Source organism: Cyprinodon tularosa, unplaced genomic scaffold (genome assembly GCF_016077235.1).
Source record: "Cyprinodon tularosa strain WSP-4 unplaced genomic scaffold, ASM1607723v1 ctg8, whole genome shotgun sequence".
Classification (NCBI taxonomy): domain Eukaryota; kingdom Metazoa; phylum Chordata; class Actinopteri; order Cyprinodontiformes; family Cyprinodontidae; genus Cyprinodon; species Cyprinodon tularosa.
The window spans coordinates 50,951-76,623 of NW_024039562.1; the positions used below are offsets into that span (position 1 = coordinate 50,951).

At 38.8% G+C, this 25,673-nt stretch overlaps 1 protein-coding gene across 2 annotated transcripts in view; it reads left to right on the plus strand.

The window, feature by feature from the left end:
* Nucleotides 1–24,915, plus strand: part of LOC119774126 (deoxynucleoside triphosphate triphosphohydrolase SAMHD1-like) — a 63,661-nt gene extending 38,746 nt beyond the window's left edge. For both annotated transcript variants that reach the window (XM_038271490.1, XM_038271489.1), the window contains 7 exons: nt 22,259–22,367; nt 22,458–22,549; nt 22,656–22,753; nt 23,656–23,795; nt 23,928–23,978; nt 24,074–24,178; nt 24,324–24,915. In XM_038271490.1, the coding sequence (XP_038127418.1) occupies nt 22,259–22,367; nt 22,458–22,549; nt 22,656–22,753; nt 23,656–23,795; nt 23,928–23,978; nt 24,074–24,178; nt 24,324–24,458 (730 nt within the window). In that variant the 3' untranslated portion in view covers nt 24,459–24,915. The remainder of the gene's footprint in view (nt 1–22,258; nt 22,368–22,457; nt 22,550–22,655; nt 22,754–23,655; nt 23,796–23,927; nt 23,979–24,073; nt 24,179–24,323) is intronic.
* The last annotated feature ends 758 nt before the right edge of the window (nt 24,916–25,673 follow it).

Consider the following 25,673-nt stretch of genomic DNA (forward strand, 5'->3'; position numbering starts at 1 on the left):
ACCAGTACTGCTGCATCCCAAAGACAGCAAACTACAGTCCACCTTCCCCCCCACGATGGGACAGCAACAAGTTAAGAATCTTCCTACTTTACTCTTAAGAGTTAATTTGCTTGGATGAGGGGAATAAGTACTTAAATGCAGATTTTTTTAATAAAAGAGCTCCATGAACTGCTTTCTTTGCTGATGTTTTCTGATGCCGAAGCTGCGTGGAGTCTTCCATCTCCATTTCTCCCTGTTTCTCCACAATCCTCTTTTTGATACTTAAAGTTTATGTCTCTTGGTTCAGCCATCTTGTGGAGGGCATTTTAGTTTATGCCCAGAAGGAGTTTTTATGACCAATGTTTTTGATCGGTCTGACATTTTATGATTCCTGAGCTATGGGTTACTATCCAAGCTGCTAATTTACAAGAGAAAAAGTGCATTCACACAGAACGTGTATTGGGTGTACCAATATAATGCTTTGATTTTTTACTAGGTTGGACCCATTCATCATGGATGCCTATGATGTCACATCTGCTGAACAGCATGGGAACTTCCCACCCAAAGTAAATTCAGGGAAAATAGGCTACAGGCTTAGAAATGCTTCAATACTGAACTACTGGGGTTTCAGGCTGCTTCTCATGTTTCATTTTTTGGTCTAAAGGGTAAAATGAAATGAAGATTTTTAAAGAGGTCATAGAATGCATAACCGAGTTTACATTTTCAAAGATGAATAATGATAGTTCAGTGGGTGAAATGGACGTACAGAGAAGTTAAAACCCCATTGTCACCTCCTTTCTCTGCAAATCTCACAATTCTAAACTTCCACCATAAAACGTGCGAATTCAAATAAAGCACAGAATCAATTTGGGTATGTTGCCTTATTTGGTTCTGGCATGTACTTTTGACACGCCCCGAAATTGACATACAGACCAGCCCACTGGTTCACTGGCCCAATAATATAAATAGAGGTAGATGTAAGACACCAGTTTAGCTGTTTAGCCTGTTTCAGTGAGCATGTGCTTGTTGCTATGATGCGTCTTTGCTCAGCAGCTTCGCTCATTGTAATCCAACCAATCAACGCACATCTCATCTAAATATTCATGAGCATACCATAAAAGTAAGAAAACCTGTTGTTTCATTCTGGGGCTCTTAACCAGGCTTGCATTAGGGCTCATAGAATAGTAAATATGCCATTTTCAGCTTCACCTTTAAGGATAATTTTCAGTAAAAACTAATTAATAGGCATTAGACCCAAGGGTCTAAAGGATGGGGGGTAGAGTCATGCACGGGTCGAGTTTTACCAACCCGCACCCGCCTGAACCCGTTAGGATGTCTACCGAACCCGACCCGTCACCCGCGGATATCCTTAATTCAAATCCGAACCCGACCCGACCCGACCCGTTGATATTTAACCCGCAACCCGACCCGTTAACACATCAAGTGATAGGCTATAGTACGCTGCGCTGCAGAACAGCACCATTAACACTGCAGCAGACGTGTATGCACTGACTGTGGCCTTTTTTGAAAGGAAGCCCACACTGCCGGCAGGGCTTTAAGCTACAACAAGGGTGACCACAGTGCCTGATTAATATAACATTTCTGATGTCCATAACACCCACGCATAAAAAAAAATCACCAACTACCCGCCCGCACTAAAAAAATATCCGCCCGACCCCCGACCCGTTTATTTTTATTTATGTATTTTTCACCGGCAAAAGAGCATTTTAGCGCATGACCTGTCAGGGACCTGCGGGTACCCGACCTGTTTCAGGACTCTAATGGGGGGTACAAGTGACAAAGGGCCCTGAACAGTGGCTTTCTTAATTTGTTGCTTAGCGATATTGTTTTGGCTGACAGAGGTTTTGATATACAAGAAAAGTGTCATGATCTTGGCGCTGCTAGTTCGTTTTTTTTCCTTTGCTCCTGCTCCCCTGTCTCATTTGTTCTGCGGCTGATTAACGCTGATCATTTCCACCTGGTTCCTCTGCTATTTATGTTGTGTGCTTGTCTTCCATCAGCGCCAGGTTATTTGAGCGTTTTGGTGAGGCTAAGTCTAGCATTTTGTAATCTGCTCTGTTTTCCTGATTATGACCTGTTTCTGCCCTGTGGATCCTGAGTTTTTGCCTAGTCTCTGTCTAATCTGTTTTGGACTGATTCCTGGATTCTACCGGCTTCTGAATTTGGACCTGTCTTCTGACTCTGGCTTTGGATTTCCCCTTATGGACACTGTTGCTGCTTGGCGTCGGCTGTGGCCTGCTCCGCTCTCTCTCTAGGAACTCTGGGGGTGGCACCCACCACAAGCTGTGAAGAAACCTCCCGTTAGGATTCAGCTCTTTTCTCCGTAAGCAAACTGAACTTTGAATCAGGTCAGTGACTTTGCTCCAACTCATTATCAGCCTGACAAATCCAGTCATGTAAAGCCAGACCTGTATCTCCTATCTGCAGAAATCTGCCCTGCAGCTGACAAACAGCCCTGCGCCCCCTTTTTTCTGTTAAATAAGTGCTTTGAACTTGCCCACTGCCTGTCTCACCTCAAATTCAGGGTCCACCATTCTGAGATCATTACAAAAAGCTTCCAATATTCACAAAGGGGTGCTGTCAGCTGGATGCTAAGGTTGTAGAAGAGACATGGAAGATAGCACATTCAAGAAATTATGTTGAAAGGGTGAATGGAAAAACATCTCAGAAATAGAAAACATTAAGTGGAACCACACCATGAACACGCTATTTTGGGAGTGGCGGCCTAGTGGTTAAGGCTTAGGGCTTTGAATCTTAAGGTTGTGAGTTCGATCCCCCACTCCCACAGACTGCCACTCTGGGTCCCTGAGCAAAACCCTTAAGACCACACTGCTCCCCGAGCGCGGCACAATAGCAGCCCACTGCTCCCCAGGGAGATGGGTTAAATGCAGAGAATTCATTTCGTTGCTCTGTACTTGTGACAGTGGAATGACAATAAAGTTGAATTCTATTTTGTGCTGATCGTTTTGATTACCCGGTCCAAATCCGAAGTAGGGATGTGTCTCATAAAGTGCACAAAAGGAAAGAATCGTTAGTATTAACTGAATTTATTATAGCCATGTTTAACAAAATCATTGATATCAGCATAAATTGCAGACGATCATCTACCTCTAAGGCTAACCTGACCACTGCTCTGATGAAGAGTGGCCCTGATCTTAGGTCTTCTAGTTTACATACTCTATCTCACAGCTTCGCCTTCTGTTATCCAAGTCTTCCAGAGTCTAACAGTTACACAGAATCAATACTTCAGCTTCACTGAAACAGACATGTAAGCTTTCACATAAAAGACACAGGACATGAGAACACCTATACAGTAAGCAGTAACAGAAAATCAAATAAAAAGAAATCAACCTCCAACACCATTATCATATCAAATATTAAAATATTTGACCACTTTTGAAAATTAATAGCACAAGTACAATGTTCAACCATCACTTCAATCTGTAATAAAAGAGGACAGATGAGCCCAGTATTCAAGGTGAGAAAACCCGTAGGAAAGTGTTCATTAAATGATAACAAACAAAACTAAAGTGGAGCTGCTTGGATCTGTGGCTCGCGGATGCTGCAGGAGGGGGGCGGGGCACCGCCCAATCTCTGACACTCTGGTAGGAGAAACACAGGTAAGTGACAACAATCATCTGACAGAAGATGATCTCAGTGAGTCACTTACCTGGTTCAACAGTGCAGTCCATCTCCCTGAAAAGGGACGCAATCCAGCCAATGGACTGATGGCAGATGCGTCACTGAATGTCCCCAGTGCAGCAGTCCCAGAGAACTTGCTGGAAGCTGATCCTGGAAAGGGATTCAGAACATGTAGGAAAAGACAGAGCAGGCAGGATCCATGATTTCAGGCACCCTAGAGTTCCCAGGCAGGTTCAGAGTCCAGACGTGTGACCAAGAGGACACACACAGGAGCAGACAGGATCAGGTGCAGACAGGCAGGTGGAAGAGGGTAGCCGAGACAGGACATGGAGCCAGAACTTGAGAAGGACCTTTAAACTGGTCTCCAACTTGGAGCCAGGCTTACTGGAATAAAAACTGATTCTCCTCCCGTATAGAGCAAAAAACCCTGAAGACTCAGCAGGGGAGGAACAGTGGTTGAGCAGGAGATGAGACAAAAAAAACCTCTTTCAACTGGCCGCTAGGATCCAGGACATGAACCTTAGAACAAAACAGAACTGAACAGACTGAACAGAAAACATCTAACGATCTGGCCATGATAGCTGGAACTGAGCCCAATATAAGGGAAACTGGCAGGTGGATGAGATGAATGATAATTAGGAGCTGGAAAGAGTGAAGCAGGAGAACGGCAACAATAAGTTTGAAAAATGAAAAACATGCTGTTATAAACTTCTCTTTGAAGCAGATAATTTCTGAAAATGCAATGCAGTAAAAACTCAGAACAGTGCAAACCTTAGAAGGCTTCATTTTGTCGTCCTCCCTTATGTAAATAAAGTATGTTATTGTTACCATGGCTGTAACTACTATTACGGATGCCGAGGTCTGGACCTGTGTATTTTACTGCTTTGTATACAGCATAGGCGAACAAGCCATGCGCATCAAGCACTGCACATAGGGCTAGGAGTTGCGGGGGGAATAAAAAACAATAAAAAAAAAGTAACAATAACATACTTCAAATTAAAATGTATAAAGCTTTTTATTTCATATAGTTGAAATGTATAATATATATTTCATGTAATGATTAATACACAGAAAAAACCTCTCCTCAAGAAAGAAGCAGACAGTATTCAACTTTGAAAAAAAAGAGCTTTTAGTCATGTTACATGTTACTATCACCTCAGTCGGATAGTAAAATGACAATCCTTGGGGAATAACAACCACTTTCTCTGAATAATTTTGGGTTATGGTTCTACTGGACATAATCATGTTGTAATAAAACAACTGCATCTATAACTGGACAATGTCCAGCAGGTCCTTGAAATTTCTATGCAGTTCTGTCAGACATTTTAAAAATACTGTCGCTCCTCAGTTATAGAGTTACCTTGGTTTATAATGTAATTTTCTTTGAAAAAGTATATTTCCTTTTTGCAAATTCAGACCTAAAGCAGAACGTCCATTTTAGCAATGAAAGATGTGAGTGAGGCTGGTACCATGCAAAGTTGCCAAAGAGGCAAAGGCAGCATCTTAATGTTGTCAATGCAAATTCTTCCAGAATTTGCAAGTAAAATATAAGCTTTTTTAGTTCAAATGAAAGTCCCTCTTTTCTCTTTTCCTAATGATGGCCCTGATGATGCTTGTAAGATTAAGCCATCTAATTTCTTGAGAAAGTGAATATATGTGAATAGTTGTAACTTATAATCAGCAAATTCTGGGTAAAGACAGCATTAGATTTAATCAATGTAAGTGATACAAAGACAAAACTCTGCTAAATAAAGAGGTGGACAGCGTTTTAACTATGAAAAAAACATAGAAATTAATCTAGGAGTTCCCCACCTCTCGCCCGTAGACAGCTGGAGATAGGCACCAGCACCCCTCGTGACCCCACTTGGAATAAAACGTGACAGAAAATGGATGTTTAAGGTCTGTCTTAGAACAGCAGTGGAGAAGCATTTAACTAAAGACACTCATGATTTTTAATAGTCTTCTGAAAAGGATGCTCATTGTTGTCTATAACGGTCTTCATTTTTCATTTGTCTATGTGAAAACATCTCCACAGGCTCTAGAGGAGTACCTAGAAAGAAGGTGACTATTTCTTTTATCAGCTAAGAGTTTTTTTTTTTAGGTAATTAAGTCTTATGTTGTTACCCAATAAGATGATTGCTGAAGAAATTCTCTCCACAACAGGCTTATAGCTGATATGCAGCAGCCCAACAGTGTCTGCAACAATATGCTCAGACTTAGCCAGACGCATCCTGTCACCAAGGGCAAATGGGTGCTTTTCTTCCTGTTACCTGGACTCATGACATGACAGTAGTTATGTAGGTACAGCCTCTACTCCTTTAGATGTGACACGGGAGAGTTTCACAGCTTCCAATGTTATCACAGGGGACCAGCTGGATACACAGATTTTTGTCACAGGGGCTCTGCATGCTGCCTTATCCCAAGTCTCAGGGGAACAGTATGACACCTTAACTCAGGTCACTTCAGCCCAGCATGATGTATCAACTCAAGTTGCAGTGGTAAGAACTAGGTGTAGTTTCCTTCTGACCCTAAACTCCAAACAGAGCTACAGTACATTGGCTTAAGATCCATTTGTAAAGTCTCCCCTTAGTGCCACGGCTCAGAACAGGGGACCTAATATTCAAGGTAGACAGACAGATCATTCAAAAGCATTTATTTTAAAATGGATCTGCAGTAACAGTGGCTAGTGCATCTAAGACATGAACCTCTGCAGAAAGGAAACACAGGTTAGTCACCACATAAATCTGGCAGAAGATTTTGAATTTGAGTCACTAGGAGAACGAGGTAGCATCCAGCCAGTGGGCTGCCAGCAAGATGCGGCGGGTGCCGCCCAGAGTGTTCCGAATTGCAGCCCCAGAGGATGGAGAACTAGCAAGAGACCAGATCCGAGCAGACAAAAGAAGGCAGAACAATCCAGAGGACGAAGCCAAAGCTCATGTTGAGGACGTGTTCAGGATTCAGAACCAGGAGATCACAAGTCTGAAGAGGTTCTGAAGGAAAATCTAGGACAGTGCCAGGGAACAGCTCCAAGTTCAGCAGGAGTCCATAGACAGGTCAGGCAATTAGATCAGACAGGACCAGGCAGGTTCAGTGGTTGAGAGGCAGAACAGGTTAGGATCAAGTAATAAAAAGACACTAAGGTAACGCTGGCACACTCTCCCCACTGGCTCGAGAATAATCTGGCACTGATGAATGGTTAGAACACTGGACCTGAAAAACAGAACATCCCAAAAGGAACACCAAGGAAAATCTCACATAAAATAAACCTGAAATAAAAAGCTGCTCTTTTGTGCTTAAAGGTTTAACAGAGGATGTTTTTTTTCCAGGTGGATCATTAAAATAAGTGGTCCTCCTAATTGTTGATCATTGTAGTGATATACGTAGGGCTGTTCTACGTGCTCATCCCCACCAGTGTTGAGACTGACATAGTGGAAAAATTGCCAAACTTCTTTTGGAAAGTAAGCTGTATGAAGGGCTGCAAACAGCAACGTTTAAACAGAGCGTGCACGAGGAGAGAATGGCTTGTGCATGCTCTTGCACGCGTTTAATAGGCAATCCCTCTCGGGAGCCGGTACAGGGTTGTGCATATGCAATCTTTTCTTTTGTGGAGAGGGAGGGTCTATGCAAAAAATTATGAAAATTATGAAAATCCTTGTACATTTAGGACATAAAAATAATGTGACAATCCTAAAACAAAAGCTTTTATAGTGACTATAAAATCAACTGACCAGAAGCAGCTACAAAGCAACTTGAAATTTCCATCGAGGTGCTGGGAAATGTTTAAACCAGAAACCACTAAAGATTACAAAACAGGATCTTTAAACAATGTCTGCAAAACACCAGAACCAAAACAGTCTCATGGATGATATTAGAGCAATCTTGAAACTATTTAAATAACGATTGCTCTTTATGTGCTACAATTTAAACACTACACATAATGTGGTAAAACAGTACAGTTGTAATCACATAAGCCCAAGCCAAAATTCTGTCTTAAATAACCCTGAACAGTCCTACCGATGCAAAATGTGTACAAGTTTCTATAGATTATTTGCCAAAAACACAAGCCTGTCAACATCTTCAGGTCTGGGGAATCGGTTGCAGGAACACACATACGTTTTTGCCAAAGTCTTCACATTTGGGAATATTTCCTTATGGCCCTCCCACTACTGCAGGGGTCAGATTCAATGGTAAAAAAATCAAGCTTGGCATGTCTTATTTGGCATCTAGAATCTTACGATGTTTGAAGCCGGGTTTTCCATAACACTGACAGAAGCCATGTTTTTTGTGATATATTTAGTTACATCATCTGGGATTTCCCTCCACCTCGTGCTTTTTCTGTCATATGGGATAGATTTAGCAAAAGAAGAGGCCAGTGTCAATTATTTTACTCGTGGTTTATTCAAATTTCACGAAGCAGTTCAAGGAAAGTTGGAGGATTGTCTTTTCTCTCTCTCAATCTGAGCTGAATTATCATCAAGTCTGAACCTACTGCACCTTTAAGCAGCTGGTCGAGCCGTGCTTTATCCATATTTTTGGCTGGAAGGCCACCTCTTTGCAATACTTTTGACAAAAAGTGTTCCATTCTCCATAGGAAATCTGACAACTTTTCTCCAGACTACTCCTGCAACAGTCGGAAAGCAAAATATAAATCATCTCCTGACTCTGCCATTCCGAATGCACTATCAAGAGCTTCTAAGCACTTTCCAGGGGTGACATCAGGATCAGAAAGAGAAACAGCTTTTATAATTTCTAAAGCAGTACCCTTTAAACTTTCCATTATCCTCCTTCTTTTTTCTTTTGAGGAGCATTAACTCACTTCCACCATCATGTAAGCCTGCTCTAACCAGTAATCAAATTGTTCCTCACCTACTAGAGTAGGCGTGATGCCTGAGAAGACAGGTTTGATTGCTTTATCCAGTAGATCACTTACAGCACAAATGAGAGGAACTGGTTCTGGTTCAGCTAGAAGAGCCTGCACATCATCAACAGTCTTCCATTCTGCACGCAAAAGAGTGTTTAGTTTACTTCTAAAACCCGCCTCGTCGCTGGAAGTTTCTGAAATAATGAATATCGGCCAGGCTGTAGACTCATCTGAAGTAGTTATTCATGTTTGATGTTTGTTCGTTTATTTCGTTAGTTTTAGTTTATTCCAAGGTTAATATCCCCCATGCAGTCAGGAGAATAATTACTAGCCAGTGGTGAGAGCCTTAGTCCGCAGGTCCTCAGCTCCACACTTCTGTTATGTTTATGTTTTGTTTTCATAAACTTTTTTGAACTTGTCTAACCTTGACTACTCAGTCCATCTGTCCCCGTTTTCGTTACAGTAAGATAATTTCTAACTTAGCTAGAGCCTTCTGTTAATAAGTTAACTCACTGCACCTGTGTCTCCCCATTTGTTCTACCATTTTCCTTGTTTTTCCTTCTACTGAGAGTCTGAACCAGTATTTATTGGGTCGTCAGTTAATTTTCCATGTCTCCTAGCATGTAACTCTATAATTTACCTGAGGGACTTATATCTTTGAACTCATTGTGTTGCTCTTGAGCATCCGTCTACATTTTGTTGCAACAAACCTGAACTTTATAGAGGATTTCAAAATCAAATTTAGCTTATCTGAATTTGATGGGCCTACAATTCACCATATGTTATATGGACATCTCTGATGAATCTGACGTCCCTAATTGAAACATTTAGAGGAAGTGAACATTAAAGTAAAATGCAACGGAAAACAGCAAAAATTAGTAATATATATTTTAATGCTATATTTAAACCTAAAAAGGTTAAGCTTTCACTCATTTTACCATCACCTCTGTTGGATAGTAAAATGACTATACATGGGGTATTACAATCCCTTTCAGGTTGCAATGAAACAACTTGTTCTAGAACTCGACAATGTCCACCAGGTCCTTAAAATTTATATAGCTGTACTGTTATATAAGACATTGGTTTAAAATGTCATTTTCATTTAAGGAGCTTTTAATAAAATACTTTATAGTATTTTTCCGTTTTGCAAATGCAGACCTCAAGTGAAGCATCCTTTTTAGCAACTAAAGATGTGAGTTATGCTGGTACCATGCAAAGTTACCAAAGGAGCAATGGCAGCATGTCAATGCAAATTCTGCCAGAATTTGCAAGTAAAACACAAGCTTCTTCAGTCCAGTTGAAAGTCCCCCTCTTCTCTGTTCCTTGTGATGACCTTGGCAATGCTTGTAGGATTAAACTTATCTAATTTCTTGCAACGTGAATATATGTGAATAGTTGTAACTTATTATCAGCTAATTCTGGGTAAGGACACCATAAGATTTTACTGCTATATTTGCCAGGGTCATAATGCTTCCACCAGCTCCTGTACACACACACTCACCAGGCTTTTTCTGTCTGTTCGGCTCTGATGGTCCAGGGCTGCCTGTCTGCCTTTGCACGTAGTTGCACAGTCAGAGTCCATTGTGTGGAAAATATATTTTTTTAGGCTTAATTTTCTTTTGAATTACTGTCTGGTGATGCTGGAGCAGATAATTAGGGCATTCACTTTGTCACACTTCCCTGTTGCTTGTTGTCATTGTTGTCAGCACTTTTCAGGGGTGACATCAGGATCAGAAAGAGAAACAGCTTTTATAATTTCTAAAGCAGTACCCTTTAAACTTTCCATTATCCTCCATCTTTTTTCTTTTGAGGAGCATTCACTCACTTCCACCATCATGTAAGCCGGCTCTAACCAGTGATCAAATTGTTCCTCACCTACAGGAGTAGGCGTGATGCCTGAGAAGACACGCAGACATCGATATCCTCTATTTTCTGCAGGTTTTGTTGCTTTATCCAGTAGATCAATTACAGCACGATTGAGAGACTCTGTGGATAAGGGAACTGGTTCTGGTTCAGCTAGAAGAGCCTGCACATCATCAACAGTCTTACCTTCTGCATGCAAAAGAGCATATAGTTTACTTCTAAAATCCCCCTCGTCGCTGGAAGTTTCTGAAATAATAAATATCGGCCAGGCTGTAGACTCATCTGAAGTGGTTATTTATGTTTGATGTTTGTTTGTTTATTTCGTTAGTTTTAGTTTATTCCAAGGTTTATATCCCCCATGCAGTCAGGAGAATAATTACTAGCCAGTGGTGAGAGCGTTTCATCATTTCCTTAGTGTTTCTGATTACCTGCCGTAGTCCGCAGGTCCTCAGCTCCACACTTCTGTTATGTTTTGTTTTAATAAACTTTTTTGAACTTGTCTCACCTTGAATAATCAATCCATCTGTCCCCGTTTTTGTTACAGTAAGATAATTTCTAACTTAGATAGAGCCTTCTGTTAATAAGTTAACTCACTGCACCTGTTTCTCCCTATTTGTTCTACCATTTTCCTTGTTTTTCCTTCTGCTGAGAGTCTGAACCAGTATTTATTGGGTCGTCAGTTAATTTTCCATGTCTCCTAGCATGTAACTCTATAATTTACCTGAGGGACTTATATCTTTGAACTCATTGTGTTGCTCTTGAGCATCCGTCTACATTTTGTTACAACAAACCTGAACTTTATAGATGATTTCAAAATCAAATTTAGCTTATCAAAATTTGATGGGCCTACAATTCACCATATGTTATATGGACATCTCTGATGAATCTGACACCCCTAATTGAAACATTTAGAGGAAGTGAACATTAAAGGAAAATGCAACGGAAAACAGCAAAAATTAGTAATATATATGTTAATGCTATATTTAAACCTAAAAAGGTAAAGCTTTCACTCATTTTACCATCACCTCAGTTGGATAGTAAAATGATTATACATGGGGTATTACAATCCCTTTCACGTTGTAATGAAACAACTTGTTCTAGAACTCGAAAATGTCCACCAGGTCCTTGAAATTTCTATAGCTGTACTGTTATATAAGACATTGGTTTAAAATGTCATTTTTATTTAAAGTGCCTTTAAAAGACTATTTTATAGTATTTTTCCGTTTTGCAAATGCAGACCTCAAGTGAAGCATCCTTTTTAGCAACTAAAGATGTGAGTTATGCTGGTACCATGCAAAGTTACCAAAGGAGCAATGGCAGCATGTCAATGCAAATTCTGCCAGAATTTGCAAGTAAAACATAAGCTTCTCCAGTCCAATTGAAAGTCCCCCTCTTCTCTGTTTCTTGTGATGACCTTGGCAGTGCTTGTAAGATTAAACCATCTAATTTCTTGCAAAGTGATCAATGTGAATAGTTGTAACTTATTATCAGCTAATTCTGGGTAAGGACACCATAAGATTTTACTGCTATATTAGCCAGGGTTATAATGCTTCCACCAGTTCTTGTACACACACACTCACCAGGCTTTTTCTCTCTGTTCGGCTCTGATGGTCCAGGGCTGCCTGTCTGCCTTTGCACATAGTTGCACAGTCAGAGTCCATTGTGTGGAAAATGTATTTTTTTAGGCTTAATTTTCTTTTGAATCACTGTCTGGTGATGCTGGAGCAGGTCATTAGGGCATTAATTTTGTCACACTTCCCTGTCGCTTGTTCTCAGTGCTTGTTGTGAGTGTTGTCAGCACTTTTCAGGGGTGACATCAGGATCAGAAAGAGAAACAGCTTTTATAATTTCTAAAGCAGTACCCTTTAAACTTTCCATTATCCTCCATCTTTTTTCTTTTGAGGAGCATTCACTCACTTCCACCATCATGTAAGCCTGCTCTAACCAGTGATCAAATTGTTCCTCACCTACAGGAGTAGGCGTGATGCCTGAGAAGACACGCAGACGTCGATATCCTCCATTTTCTGCAGGTTTTGTTGCTTTATCCAGTAGATCAATTACAGCACGAATGAGAGACTCAGTGGATGAGGGAACTGGTTCTGGTTCAGCTAGAAGAGCCTGCACATCATCAACAGTCTTACCTTCTGCATGTGAAAGAGCATTTAGTTTACTTCTAAAATCCCCCTCTTCGCTGGAAGTTTCTGAAATAATGAATATCGGCCAGGCTGTAGACTCATCTGAACTAGTTATTCATGTTTGATGTTTGTTTGTTTAGTTCGTTAGTTTTAGTTTATTCCAAGGTTTATATCCCCGATGCAGTCAGGAGAATAATTACTAGCCAGTGGTGAGAGCGTTTCATCATTTCCTTAGTGTTTCTGATTACCTGCCGTAGTCCGCAGGTCCTCAGCTCCACATTTCTGTTATGTTTTGTTTTAATAAACTTTTTTGAACTTGTCTCACCTTGAATAATCAATCCATCTGTCCCCGTTTTTGTTACAGTAAGATAATTTCTAACTTAGCTAGAGCCTTCTGTTAATAAGTTAACTCACTGCACCTGTGTCTCCCCATTTGTTCTACCATTTTCCTTGTTTTTCCTTCTACTGAGAGTCTGAACCAGTATTTATTGGGTCGTCAGTTAATTTTCCATGTCTCCTAGCATGTAACTCTATAATTTACCTGAGGGACTTATATCTTTGAACTCATTGTGTTGCTCTTGAGCATCCGTCTACATTTTGTTACAACAAAGCTGAACTTTATAGATGATTTCAAAATCAAATTTAGCTTATCAAACTTTGATGGGCCTACAATTCACCATATGTTATATGGACATCTCTGATGAATCTGACACCCCTAATTGAAACATTTAGAGGAAGTGAACATTAAAGGAAAATGCAACGGAAAACAGCAAAAATTAGTAATATATATGTTAATGCTATATTTAAACCTAAAAAGGTAAAGCTTTCACTCTGTTGGGAGCTGGAGAAAATCCCATCTTTCTCCAGCAGAGTCCGCCGTGGATCCTCCGAGGGAGCCTCCTGCACAGCTGCAGCTCATCAAGATCATCAGAGGATCCACTATATAAGCTGTTTTCAGACCTTGCCTCAACGCCGCAGTGTTGTTCCAGTTGGTCAGCGCTAAAGCCTTGATCTCAGTGATTTTTCCATGACTCTAATTCCTGGTTGGATTCTTACCTCTGTCTCTGTGCCTCTAGGAAACCCGTGCTTCCTCCGTGAAAGCTCTGGAAGAGCTAACCTGCCGAGCCGACCCTCAGAGCCAAACCCTGAAGACTCTCAGAGAACCTCCAAGCAGCTCTGGGCTAGAGCTGGGAAACCAAGGCCAAGGTCTGTTCAAGCTAGATGTGAGACGCTGAAGCAGCTAACGGACTCTGCTACTAAATCCTTCTCCAGAACCAACAGTGACTCTCCCAAAGAGAACCTCAAGAACCCTCAAGGTACTATCTGTGCACCATTGGAAACCAAACCCCGTCAACAGTCCTTAACAGTGCTGTCTCTCACGCAGACTCCGGTGAAACCAGAATCCAGGCCCGAACCAGCCTTCTGCATAAACTGTGTGATTGTGCAAATAAACTTGTTAAACTTTTCATCCTGTGTCCGTCAGTGGTGTTCTGCATCTTTGGGTCTCCATTTGAGAACCGATCATGACACACTCATTTTACCATCACCTCAGTTGGATAGTAAAATGATTATACATGGGGTATTACAATCCCTTTCACGTTGTAATGAAACAACTTGTTCTAGAACTCGAAAATGTCCACCAGGTCCTTGAAATTTCTATAGCTGTACTGTTATATAAGACATTGGTTTGAAATGTCATTTTTATTTAAAGTGCCTTTAAAAGACTACTTTATAGTATTTTTCCGTTTTGCAAATGCATACCTCAAGTGAAGCATCCTTTTTAGCAACTAAATATGTGAGTTATGCTGGTACCATGCAAAGTTACCAAAGGAGCAATGGCAGCATGTCAATGCAAATTCTGCCAGAATTTGCAAGTAAAACATAAGCTTCTTCAGTCCAGTTGAAAGTCCCCCTCTTCTCTGTTTCTTGTGATGACCTTGGCAGTGCTTGTAAGATTAAACCATCTAATTTCTTGCAAAGTGATCAATGTTAATAGTTGTAACTTATTATCAGCTAATTCTGGGTAAGGACACCATAAGATTTTACTGCTATATTAGCCAGGGTTATAATGCTTCCACCAGTTCTTGTACACACTTTTTTTCTCTGTTCGGCTCTGATGGTCCAGGGCTGCCTGTCTGCCTTTGCACATAGTTGCACAGTCAGAGTCCAGTGTGTGGAAAATGTATTTTTTTAGGTTAATTTTCTTTGAATCACTGTCTGGTGATGCTGGAGCAGGTCATTAGGGCATTAATTTTGTCACACTTCCCTGTCGCTTGTTCTCAGTGCTTGTTGTGAGTGTGAGTGTTGTCAGCACTTTTCAGGGGTGACATCAGGATCAGAAAGAGAAACAGCTTTTATAATTTCTAAAGCAGTACCCTTTAAACTTTCCATTATCCTCCATCTTTTTTTCTTTTGAGGAGCATTCACTCACTTCCACCATCATGTAAGCCTGCTCTAACCAGTGATCAAATTGTTCCTCACCTACAGGAGTAGGCGTGATGCCTGAGAAGACACGCAGACGTCGATATCCTCCATTTTCTGCAGGTTTTGTTGCTTTATCCAGTAGATCAATTACAGCACGAATGAGAGACTCAGTGGATGAGGGAACTGGTTCTGGTTCAGCTATAAGAGCCTGCACATCATCAACAGTCTTACCTTCTGCATGCAAAAGAGCATATAGTTTACTTCTAAAATCCCCCTCGTCGCTGGAAGTTTCTGAAATAATAAATATCGGCCAGGCTATAGACTCATCTGAACTAGTTATTCATGTTTGATGTTTGTTTGTTTATTTCGTTAGTTTTAGTTTATTCCAAGGTTTATATCCCCGATGCAGTCAGGAGAATAATTACTAGCCAGTGGTGAGAGCCTTAGTCTGCAGGTCCTCAGCTCCAATTAATTTTCTTTTGAATCACTGTCTGGTGATGTTGGAACAGGTCATTAGGGCGTTCATTTTGTCACACTTCCCTTTCGCTTGTTGTCAGTGCTTCTTCATCACCTACGTAACACACAGCTTGTAATCTGACTAAACAAACTGCACATAAAGGAGCCACAGTTTCATGGATATGCATTTTTCTAAATATATGCAGTACAGATCTTGGCCCAGTTTTATTGACATGAGAGGGCACAGAGAAGGCATGTATGCTGCAATGGAATCTGACAACAACAAACCACCAAATATAAATCCTCAAATGTCCCCCAGCAGACATTGTACCCTATTCTGGACAATTCTGCACTATTCTGGGAATCATGTCGGTCAATGTTTTTACTTGCTCCTTTATTTTACAAAATAAATGAAACTGAATTTAAAAACTCCTGTTCTTGACTCAATATGGATGTATAATTCCTACTGATAGACATTATTGTAAGGATAATTTTTAATAAATGTGGATAACCATAGTATGCTTTCTTTTTTCGTATTGATTTTGAGGATTTTTATGAGTATGGAGGAGGTGCTTAAATGTCCTCCTCTTTTACATCAACTTTAACCCCTCCCCTGGAGGTGGTTAGGTTTCCAGTATAAATTGCCAAACTGATGGAAGTGGGTAAGCATTTTCATCTTGAAGATCTGAGCAGATCCTTAAGTTTGCTCCTACGCTGTTAATATAACATTGAGGTACAAAAAAAATGGTTGCTATTAATTATTGCTATTCTATTTACAAATTGTCTTCGAACAGGTGTGTGTGCTCTGTTTCTCACTTTAACAACTGTTACTTTTTATTTCACTTATTTACAGTATCCTCACATCAGACCTCTGATACTTCATTTCAAGAAATTTGGTGACCATCTGCAGATCCTGTAAAACCACTGAAAGCTTTTGGAAACAATGGCAGAGCAAAAGAAGGTAAAACTGTTCCCATTAAAAGACAGCTTTTACAGCTATAGAGATGATGTGAGCCAGTTCTATCATATTAGGATCATAAATGTTTCAAATATAGAACCAAAAATAATTATAAAACCATTTTTTTGAAACTTTTATTATGTCAAAGATGTTTTCTCATGTTCATGTCAGGTTTTTAAAGATCCAATCCATGGGACTATAGAGCTGCATCCACTCCTTGTCAAGATCATTGACACGCCTCAGTTCCAACGACTTCGAAACATCAAACAGCTTGGAGCTGTATCTTATGTTTACCCTGGAGCAACCCACAGCCGCTTCGAACACAGCATTGGGTAAATTAAGTGTATAGTTACTGTGATTCACTAACAATAGTTCTCTCAAAAAGGCTCGTGTCCGTTTGCTTGATTTATCTTGTTAGGGTTAATCTATTTTATTTTATTTTTTTTCTGTTACAGGGTGGCTTACCTGGCTGGAGAACTTTTAAAGTCTATCAAAGAGAAGCAGGAGGATCTTGGGATTACTGACTGGGACGTCCTTTGTGTGCAAATTGCTGCACTTTGCCATGACCTTGGTGAGGGACTTCCTGAGTCAGACTCACAGTTAAAGGAATAGTACACCCAAAACATGATTAGCCTTCATTTTCTACTCACCCCCATGCTGAACAACACCCTGGAGTACTTTTTTGATATCTCAAATGCATCTGGAGATCTGGGAGGCTTCTTGCTGTCTGCTGACATTCAAATAATGGAGGTCCATGGCGCCCGAGGCAGAAAGGTCCATTAAAGTCCACAAAAAACGTTTCAATATTCCTCCATACTGCTCGTCCAATGTATTCCAAGTGTCCTGAGTGGGTAGCATCCAGAATTTACTCGAAACGAAGTCATTTAGAATGTTTTTAGAGCATAAACAGTAGTGTATAGGATTTCCTGAAAGCGCGCACATGCGCGTTCATGACGCTACGGAAGCCGGCAGACCAAACCAGATGAAAGTGCGCATTCAGCGTCTGCTCTGCCAATAATGCAAGCGTAGAAGAAGAAATGTGCTGTTTACCTGTGCAAAGAAAGAAACAACGAAAGAAAAATGTCTGAGGACTTCAGTGTTGAGGAAGAGCATGAGTTCTTTGCTGAGCTGAATGCACACTTTCGTCTGGTTTGGTCTGCCGCGGTTTCCGTAGCGCCGTGAACGCGCTTTCAGGAAATCCTATACACTACTGTTTATGCTCTAAAAACATTCTAAATGACTTCGTTTCGAGTAAATTCTGGATGCTACCCACTCAGGACACTTGGAATACATTGGACGAGCAGTATGGAGGAATATTGAAAAGTTTTTTGTGGACTTTTATGGACCTTTCTGCCTCGGGCGCCATGGACCTCCATTATTTGAATGTCAGCAGACAGCAAGAAGCCTCCCAGATCTCCAGATGCATTTGAGATATCAAAAAAGTACTCCAGGGTGTTGTTCAGCATGGGGGTGAGTAGAAAATGAAGGCTAATCATGTTTTGGGTGTACTATTCCTTTAATATTCAAAAAAACCAGCAGAAGTTTGAATTTTGAAAAAAACTATTGTATTTACTGCCTTAGCTAAGCATTAGTCAATCATCTCAAATAAGTAAATGAAGCATTTTTGTTTCCTGAGGAAACCTAATATCCCAGAATGGTAACTGAACAAAGTAACAGTTTAATGTAGAAGGTAAATTTTTTCATTGTGGGAAAATTATATATTTCATTGATATGTTATTATTGTAACATTGTAACATAGGATTTGACGCATGCAGTCTATCACCTGTTCAATTTCTGTTTTAGACCGAACATCTACTAACATAAAAAGAACATAAACACTTGTGATAACAACCATAAGTGTTATAAGCTTTAAAAAAAATATCAATATATATGTGTTAACTTCTTTTTTACATATTCAAAATTGTATCAGTGTCTGTGAAAAGAAATGTGTTTCAACTTGTTTTTTAGGATTAAACCTGACCTTTAAACCCATTTCTGTTAGGATCAAAAAGACATTTAGAATGTTTGTTTTCAAAATGAAGAACTGTTTAAGATATTTAAATCATAGTTTAAACCCCTGAACTCTGACTCCTTTTCTTTTCAGGACATGGACCGTTTTCCCACATGTTTGATCGTATGTTTATACCCGAAGCAAGACCAGACAATCGTATTACGGTAAAAGATAATCATATCTTATACTAACCTGCAACCTCACTTCATTTTATCAGACTGATTTAAGCACGGCAAATTAACAATTTTTTTGTCTAAACTGCATTCAGTTGCCAGTGAATTCCTTTGTTTATTACTATGGAAGTTATTCTTTTGGTGACAAGGTATAATTTTGAAATATGAGTTTCCTTATTCCACTGCTTTAAACTATTGGATTAATATAATATTTTCAATTTAGACCCTGCTGTAAGTTTAACAGTTCAAGAAAAATCAGATATGCTTGTACAAAAGTACATCAAAACAAATCAGAAAATCGTGACAAAATTACATTTTCATTTCAGAAAGTAAAATGTATTTTCACTTATATTAGATAAAAAAACTTAAAGTAGCAGGTGAGGAAGGGGGCAGGGCCAGTGACACAGAGTTGCATTGCGCTTTCAGAATAAAAGCATGTCAGGTAGAAATGTTGAAATCAAGTTTGTTTGTTTTTTCTCTCCTATATTCTTGCTCTTGGGGACAAATGCGCCTGTCTCAGGGAGAAATGCAAAAAAAAATGTCAATAAATGTTTGTTTAAATAAACAGGCAGATAGTAAAATAAAAAAGAGAATGTGTAGGAAATATAAACTCTATTACTTCACAGTTTTAAGCTTAATACAACCTGTTTTTGTTTTTTGTCCTAACTTTTTTGTCTTTTTCTTGTTTGCTTTGATAAACATTTTAGAATGCCTTTGTTATTGTTGTTCTACAAGCACATATTACTCATATAAGATGACCACACATTCCTATTACTAAAATTCAAGAGTTTCTGAGACACAATTGCAGGATAATATACTGTGGAATTAAGAGTGAGTAACATATGTGGAATTTAGCTTATTTGATTAAACATGATGTAATGTACACATCCTGTCATTACATTAAAAGCGAACTCAGATTTGAGACTCCCTAAAAAGAATCACTGTGAGCAAATTGAAATAAATTTTCATTCTGCTTATAGCTTCATAAATACTAAAACAGTTATTTACAAATGTTTTTAAATAAATCTTTCAAGTTCTAAGTGGACGTTCTTTGCATAGTAGATGTTCTTATCTTTTGGTTAGGTTAGAATAAAAACTGATCAAAGCTCCCAAGTAAATAATGACCTGATGTCTGCCCACATTTAAAAATAAACAGTGTCCTTTTGTGTCTAATACAAAGTAGGATATTTCCGTTTTATTCAGATAAATATGTTACTTTATAGGTTATTTTCAAAATGTGATGTCCTGTTCTCACAATAAATAACTGTGTGTCTTGCAGCATGAGAAACTATCTAAAGACATGTTTGACCATCTGATGGAAAACAATGATGGCTTACTAAAATATATGAATTATGTGCGGAGGGAAATGACGGGCGAGGATAGAGGAGATTCTGAAGAAAGAGAAGAGCTTAGAATTATTCTACAAGAAGATCTGGATTTCATCAAGAATCTCATAGATCCACAGGTACCCATCCTGACAGCTTCTGGAATCTATCATTTAAAGTTAATCTGGTTGGGTATGCTTTGGTGGCGCAGTGGTTAGCGTACACGACCCATGTATGAAGGCCTTAGTCCTCGATGTGGGTTACCTGGGTTTGATTCTGGCCTGTGGTCCTTTCCCACATGTCTCTCCCCCTCTCTCATACCCGCTTTCCTGTCGGCCTACTGTCCATAAAAACGAGCCACTAGTGGGATTAAAATCTCAAAAAAAAAGTTCCTCTGGTTCATAAAAATAGTGTTGGTTCTTACTTTTCCTTGCGCCAATATAAATTGCTGGTTTTGCTTATGTTATATTCAACATTGATACAGTACTAGACATTACCACAATCCTTGAATGTTACTGTATTTTGTGTTGATTTTCTTCAATAAAGGCTGAGATGAACCCAGCTGCTGACCAAGCAGCAGAAGAAGCAGGAGCTAAAAGAGAGCAGGTACTAGAAAATGAAGAACTTATACCTGAAATGTTTCAAAAGTTGGATTCATAATGCATGATACCTGAAGTATAGTGTAAAATAATGTTAGAAATATGTTATATAAGGCACCATCATTAAGATAATATAGTGTAACAGGGTATGGGTTTCAATTTTATAAGCTCAAGTAGTTATATTTTTATCGCTAATCATTTCAGACCTCCCTCCATCTTCTTCAGTCTTTCCATCTTTAAAATATCAATTTCCATCTAAAATAGCTGAATATGATGTTTAAACGATACAAACACTGACATTGCTCTTTTCAAGAAGACAGAGTCCTGGTTTTGTTTAAAGGTCCCATAGTGGCAGGATCATTATGGGACCTTTATAAAATAAATGATGAAGTAAATGTATTGGTTGGTTGACATCACTTAGGTGAAATTAGCAGCTCAATAGTGGAAAGGTGTCCATCCCAGGATTAAGATGAGCTTGAATTATATGTTCTAAATTTAAATGTAAACTAACAACAAGATGTTATCATTAGATGTTTTACCTCATTCGAAGGTCTCTGAATGTTGAATTTAGCTGATAGTGCATCCTACAGTGTCTGCCCCACTCAAAGCAGGTGAGGAAGGGGGCGGGGCCAGTGACATAGAGCTGCATTGCGCTTTCAGAATAAAAGCATGTCAGGTAGAAATGTTGAAATGAAGTTTTTTTTTTTTTTTCACCGTAGTATATTTTTTGCTCTTTGGGACAAATGCGCCTGTCACTAACCCTTTCGGCTACGTCTATACTATTAAAGGGAAACATGCAAAAATATTGTCAATGAATGTTTGCTTAAATAAACAAGTAGATAATAAAGTAAAAAGGAGAATGTGTAGGGGAAAAAATCCACATTATAACTTTACAGTTTTAAGCCTAATACAACCAGTTTTTGTATTGTTTTTTCTACTAACATGCCTGTTTTCTTATTTTTTCTTTCTTGTTTGCTTTGATAAACATTTTAGAATGACTTTGTTATTGTTGTTCTACAAGCATATATATTCAACATTGATACAGTACTAAACATCACCACAATCCTTGAATGTTATGGAACCAGTAGTAGTAAAATGTATAATCAATATTATGGAAATGTAAGCAAATTGGACAGGGAGTTTGTTTAGAAGTAATGGAATGGTCCGTATAAAACCGGTGCAGCATTAGAACCAGGGCTGAAACAATTAATCAGATTATTCGTGAACAGCCAAGCCTTATCAAAAGTCACAATCATGCTTTTGCTCCTTAAGATTCTGAAGATGGCCAGATTTAAATAATGGAATTAAAAATATTTCTGGGGGAGCAAGCTGCCGAACCAACCTAGAAGTTCTGACTCTCGACCTCAGTATTTTTTGGGCCCTGCGTACAGCCCTTTTTTTAACCTGGTTTAATTCAGGAAAAAATCCTCTTTATGGAACCTCTAACTTTCCGATTATTAATCTAAAAAATAACTGTCAGATAAATTCATTTGCAAAATAATCTTTAGTTGCAGCCCTAATCTGAATATATTCATCTTCTTCTGTATATGTCCATAATTGTGTTTGGTGAAACACCTGGCAATAATTGTTTACAATTCTGTTGTTCTTCTGTAGAGGCCACCCGCAAATCGTTCAGAAAAGCGCTACATCCTCTACGACATTGTGTCCAACAAGATAAACAAGATTGATGTAGATAAGTGGGATTATTTTGTCAGGTGGGGATTTTTTATATGATTCCACACTCTAAATGTGTCTTGTCTTAAATATAAACACATATTTCCAAACATTTGTTTCCTTTTTCCATATGACAGAGACTGCCATTACCTGGGTATGAAGAACAGCTTTGACCATGAGCGTTTGATTAAATCTGCTAGGGCGTGTAAGGTGAATGGAAAGTGGCAGATCTGTTACAGAGACAAGGTGTGATTTAGTTGAGATTTTTCCTTCCTGTCAATATTGAAACTCAGATTTACAATACGTGCCACTGAAAATTGTCATTATCGTTAACAGGACGTGTTCAATCTGTATGACATGTTCTACACAAGGTTCTCTTTACACAAAAGAGCCTACCAGCACAAAGTGAAAAATGCCATAGAGTTGATGTAAGAAACCCCTGACATTGCTTGGTCTTCTGGGTTGGAGTTTGTGCTTTATCACCCTACATTTCCAAAGACTGTTACACAATTAAAAGTTGTTTTGCTCCATCAGGATAAAGGAGGCTTTCATCAAAGCAAAAGAGCACAAGTTTGAAGATTGGACCCTGTCCACAGCTATAGAAGACATGGGGGCCTACACTAAGCTGACAGGTAAGTTGTAACAAGCTGTAACAATAGTTTGATTGAATGTTTATTATTATAACCAACTTAAACATAGATTGTTTTTTAATTGTATAAAATCTAATTAACAGAATGAATATATTGATAGATATTGGGTTATTTATGATAATTGTTCGCATGATTATTGTAGCTCCCATTTGAATAAAGGGGGGAGTGACAGCCAAGTAGTTAGGGCATTGGGCTTTGAATCCTGAGATTGTGAGTTCGATCCCCCACTCCCACAGACTGCCACTCTGGGTCCCTGAGCAAGACCCTTAACCTCACACTGCTCCCCGGGCGCCTCACAATGGCAGCCCACTGCTCCCGAAGGGGATGGGTTAAATGCAGAGAAGTAATTTCCCTCTGGGATTATTAGAGTATATAAAATCAACAAAAAAAATAAAAAAAAAATAAAGAGGAGAGCATAGTAAAAGTGAAACAGATAACAAAGCCTGACCTGATTTAAATATGTAAAGTGTAACAGTAGATGAAATGGACAAAAAATTTAACTTTCTGCTGATGTGACAGTCAAACTTAAATATCAATGGCTTGTTAATTTGATCAAATTGTAGAGCAGCAAGGATGCCTATGTGTACAGATAAAAAAAGAAATACAAAATATAACCAGGTATTTTTTCAGATTTCTCTGACTCTGAAAAAAGTACTGAGCTGAGCAAAGAATATTTTTGCGGCTTAGACAAGAAAAGATGTGTGGCAGCCATTGATTAAAGCAAGGGAGGTATATTTACATACCACATAGGGCTGAAAGGTGGGCAGATTTTGTGTCCCTCATTTCAACTGCATGTGCCCAGACAAAAAACTACTCTTTAAAATAAACTCCTGAATTTATCACAAAACCATTGAAACCATTTTGTGTTTCTCTTTGACTTGTAGATACCGTATTTGATCAGATACTGAACTCCACCTCTGCTGAGCTTCAAGAGGCAAGGGGTATATTGGAAAGGATAGTGAAGAGAGACCACTACTATTGTCTGGGGGAATTCCACTCAGAAGATACCCTGCAAGTTATCAAGGTATACTTGTTTGAGTGCCAATCTAGCATCATGTATGCTTAACTGCACTTAATTAATATTTTTTTATCTCATATGTAAGTACCATTTGGAAGTTTATACATGTTACACAGATTGTATCCTATTTCTGTTAAGGAAAACTGGAAGACATTCCACCAAGGTACACAAGAGGAATATATCGTGGATGTGAGTTTCATTGTAAACAGGAAAATTCAGTTAACATCTGAAAACATAAGAATTTCCTTTGAGTTCTTATATTTAAACCTTTATTTGGTATTTAGGATGTTACATTTAACTATGGGAAAAGGGCTCATGACCCCATAGAAGACGTGAGGTTCTACAACAAAAGAAACCCACAACAAGCAAGGGCTATAACCAGAGCTGAGGTGAGATTTCAGGTCAAGAAATTGCGTTTTTGAGTATTTTGCCCATTTCTATTACTAACCATGTTTTGTTCTGAGTCAAAAAGTTATCACAAGTATATTCAATTTGTTGGTTCGGTAAAACTAGTGCTACTTACCTCCCTTTCAGGTATCTCGTCTTCTTCCAGAGACATTTGAAGAGACGATTTATAGAATCTACACCAGGAGGATGGATAAAGATCTGAAGGATGATGAAGATGCTTTTGAAAAATTTAGAAATAATTCCTACAAAAAAAAAAATTGATGCCGCAGACGCATGTGTGTCTGGCACATAAAAAAAAATAAATAAAAATGCGTTAATAAAATACAACCGATAATTACTTCATATGAAGAAATAAAACTAAGAAAGAAATCAGGAAAAAATTTTATTTTAACTGAGGGTTTTATATTGACTAATTTTTAAATTTGCAGGTTTGGTTAGGTATATTTTTTCTTTTAGCGTATTGGTTTAAAGGTATTTAGTTCATTCATTTTACTTATATTCATAAAAAGAGGTTTTGAATGGTAATGTTTTTATAATTTAATCCCTTTTATGTCTGTATTACATTACAAGTGTGTCTTTGGGTATCATATAAAGGTTATTTTTAACAAATTGTGAAGTGGTGTGACAAAATATTAGCTTGCATGAAGAAATTTCTCTGAAAATGTAATACTTTTAAGGTTCTATGGAGTTGTTTCAAATTAAAATTTATACAATCACACTGTTTCTTTTTTTTATACCAGACAACATGCATTTGTTTACATCTAAAAAAAAAACCTGATTAATAGGGGTGTGCATTGACACTGCCCTCACGATTCGATTTGATTACGATTCACCAGGTAACGATTCGATTAAATTCGATTCTACGATGCATTGTGATGCATTGCGATGCATCAAAATCCCATTGACTTCGTAAAATCCGAAATGTGCCCAGATATCTGCTTTCCCAGCTTTTGGTGCGTTTTAATTAGGCCTACCCGTCTATTGCGGTCATCTCCCTACGCCTCAGCCATCTTGATTGTTGTTGGTATGCCCCCGGAAGTAATTGAAACTTCACAACTTGTCTATTTGAGGCCAGAAAACAAACAGTGACATAATCGATTATGGCACGTTGCCGCATCGATGCTGAATCATGCATGCCCCGCATAGCAATGCATCGCTGAATCGATTATTGTTGACACCCCTACTGATTAACTTCATCAAAGTATCCCAAAGCTTATTGTCTCAATATAATTGTTTTCCACAACCACTAGAGCTCAAGAATAAAGTTGTAGCTATATGACTAATCTAAAACAAATTTGTTGCTAGGCAGATTTACGTTTAAAGAGACATTATTTTTTATTTTTACTGAAAAAAATAGCTTTAAAATAGCCTTTTTATTTGACTCTTTGCAACCAAAACATTGTCTGCTAAGGAACATTGACACCCCAGAAGGAGTGACCCATCTTAAGGCCTGTAGCCTATTGCACATTGGGTCAG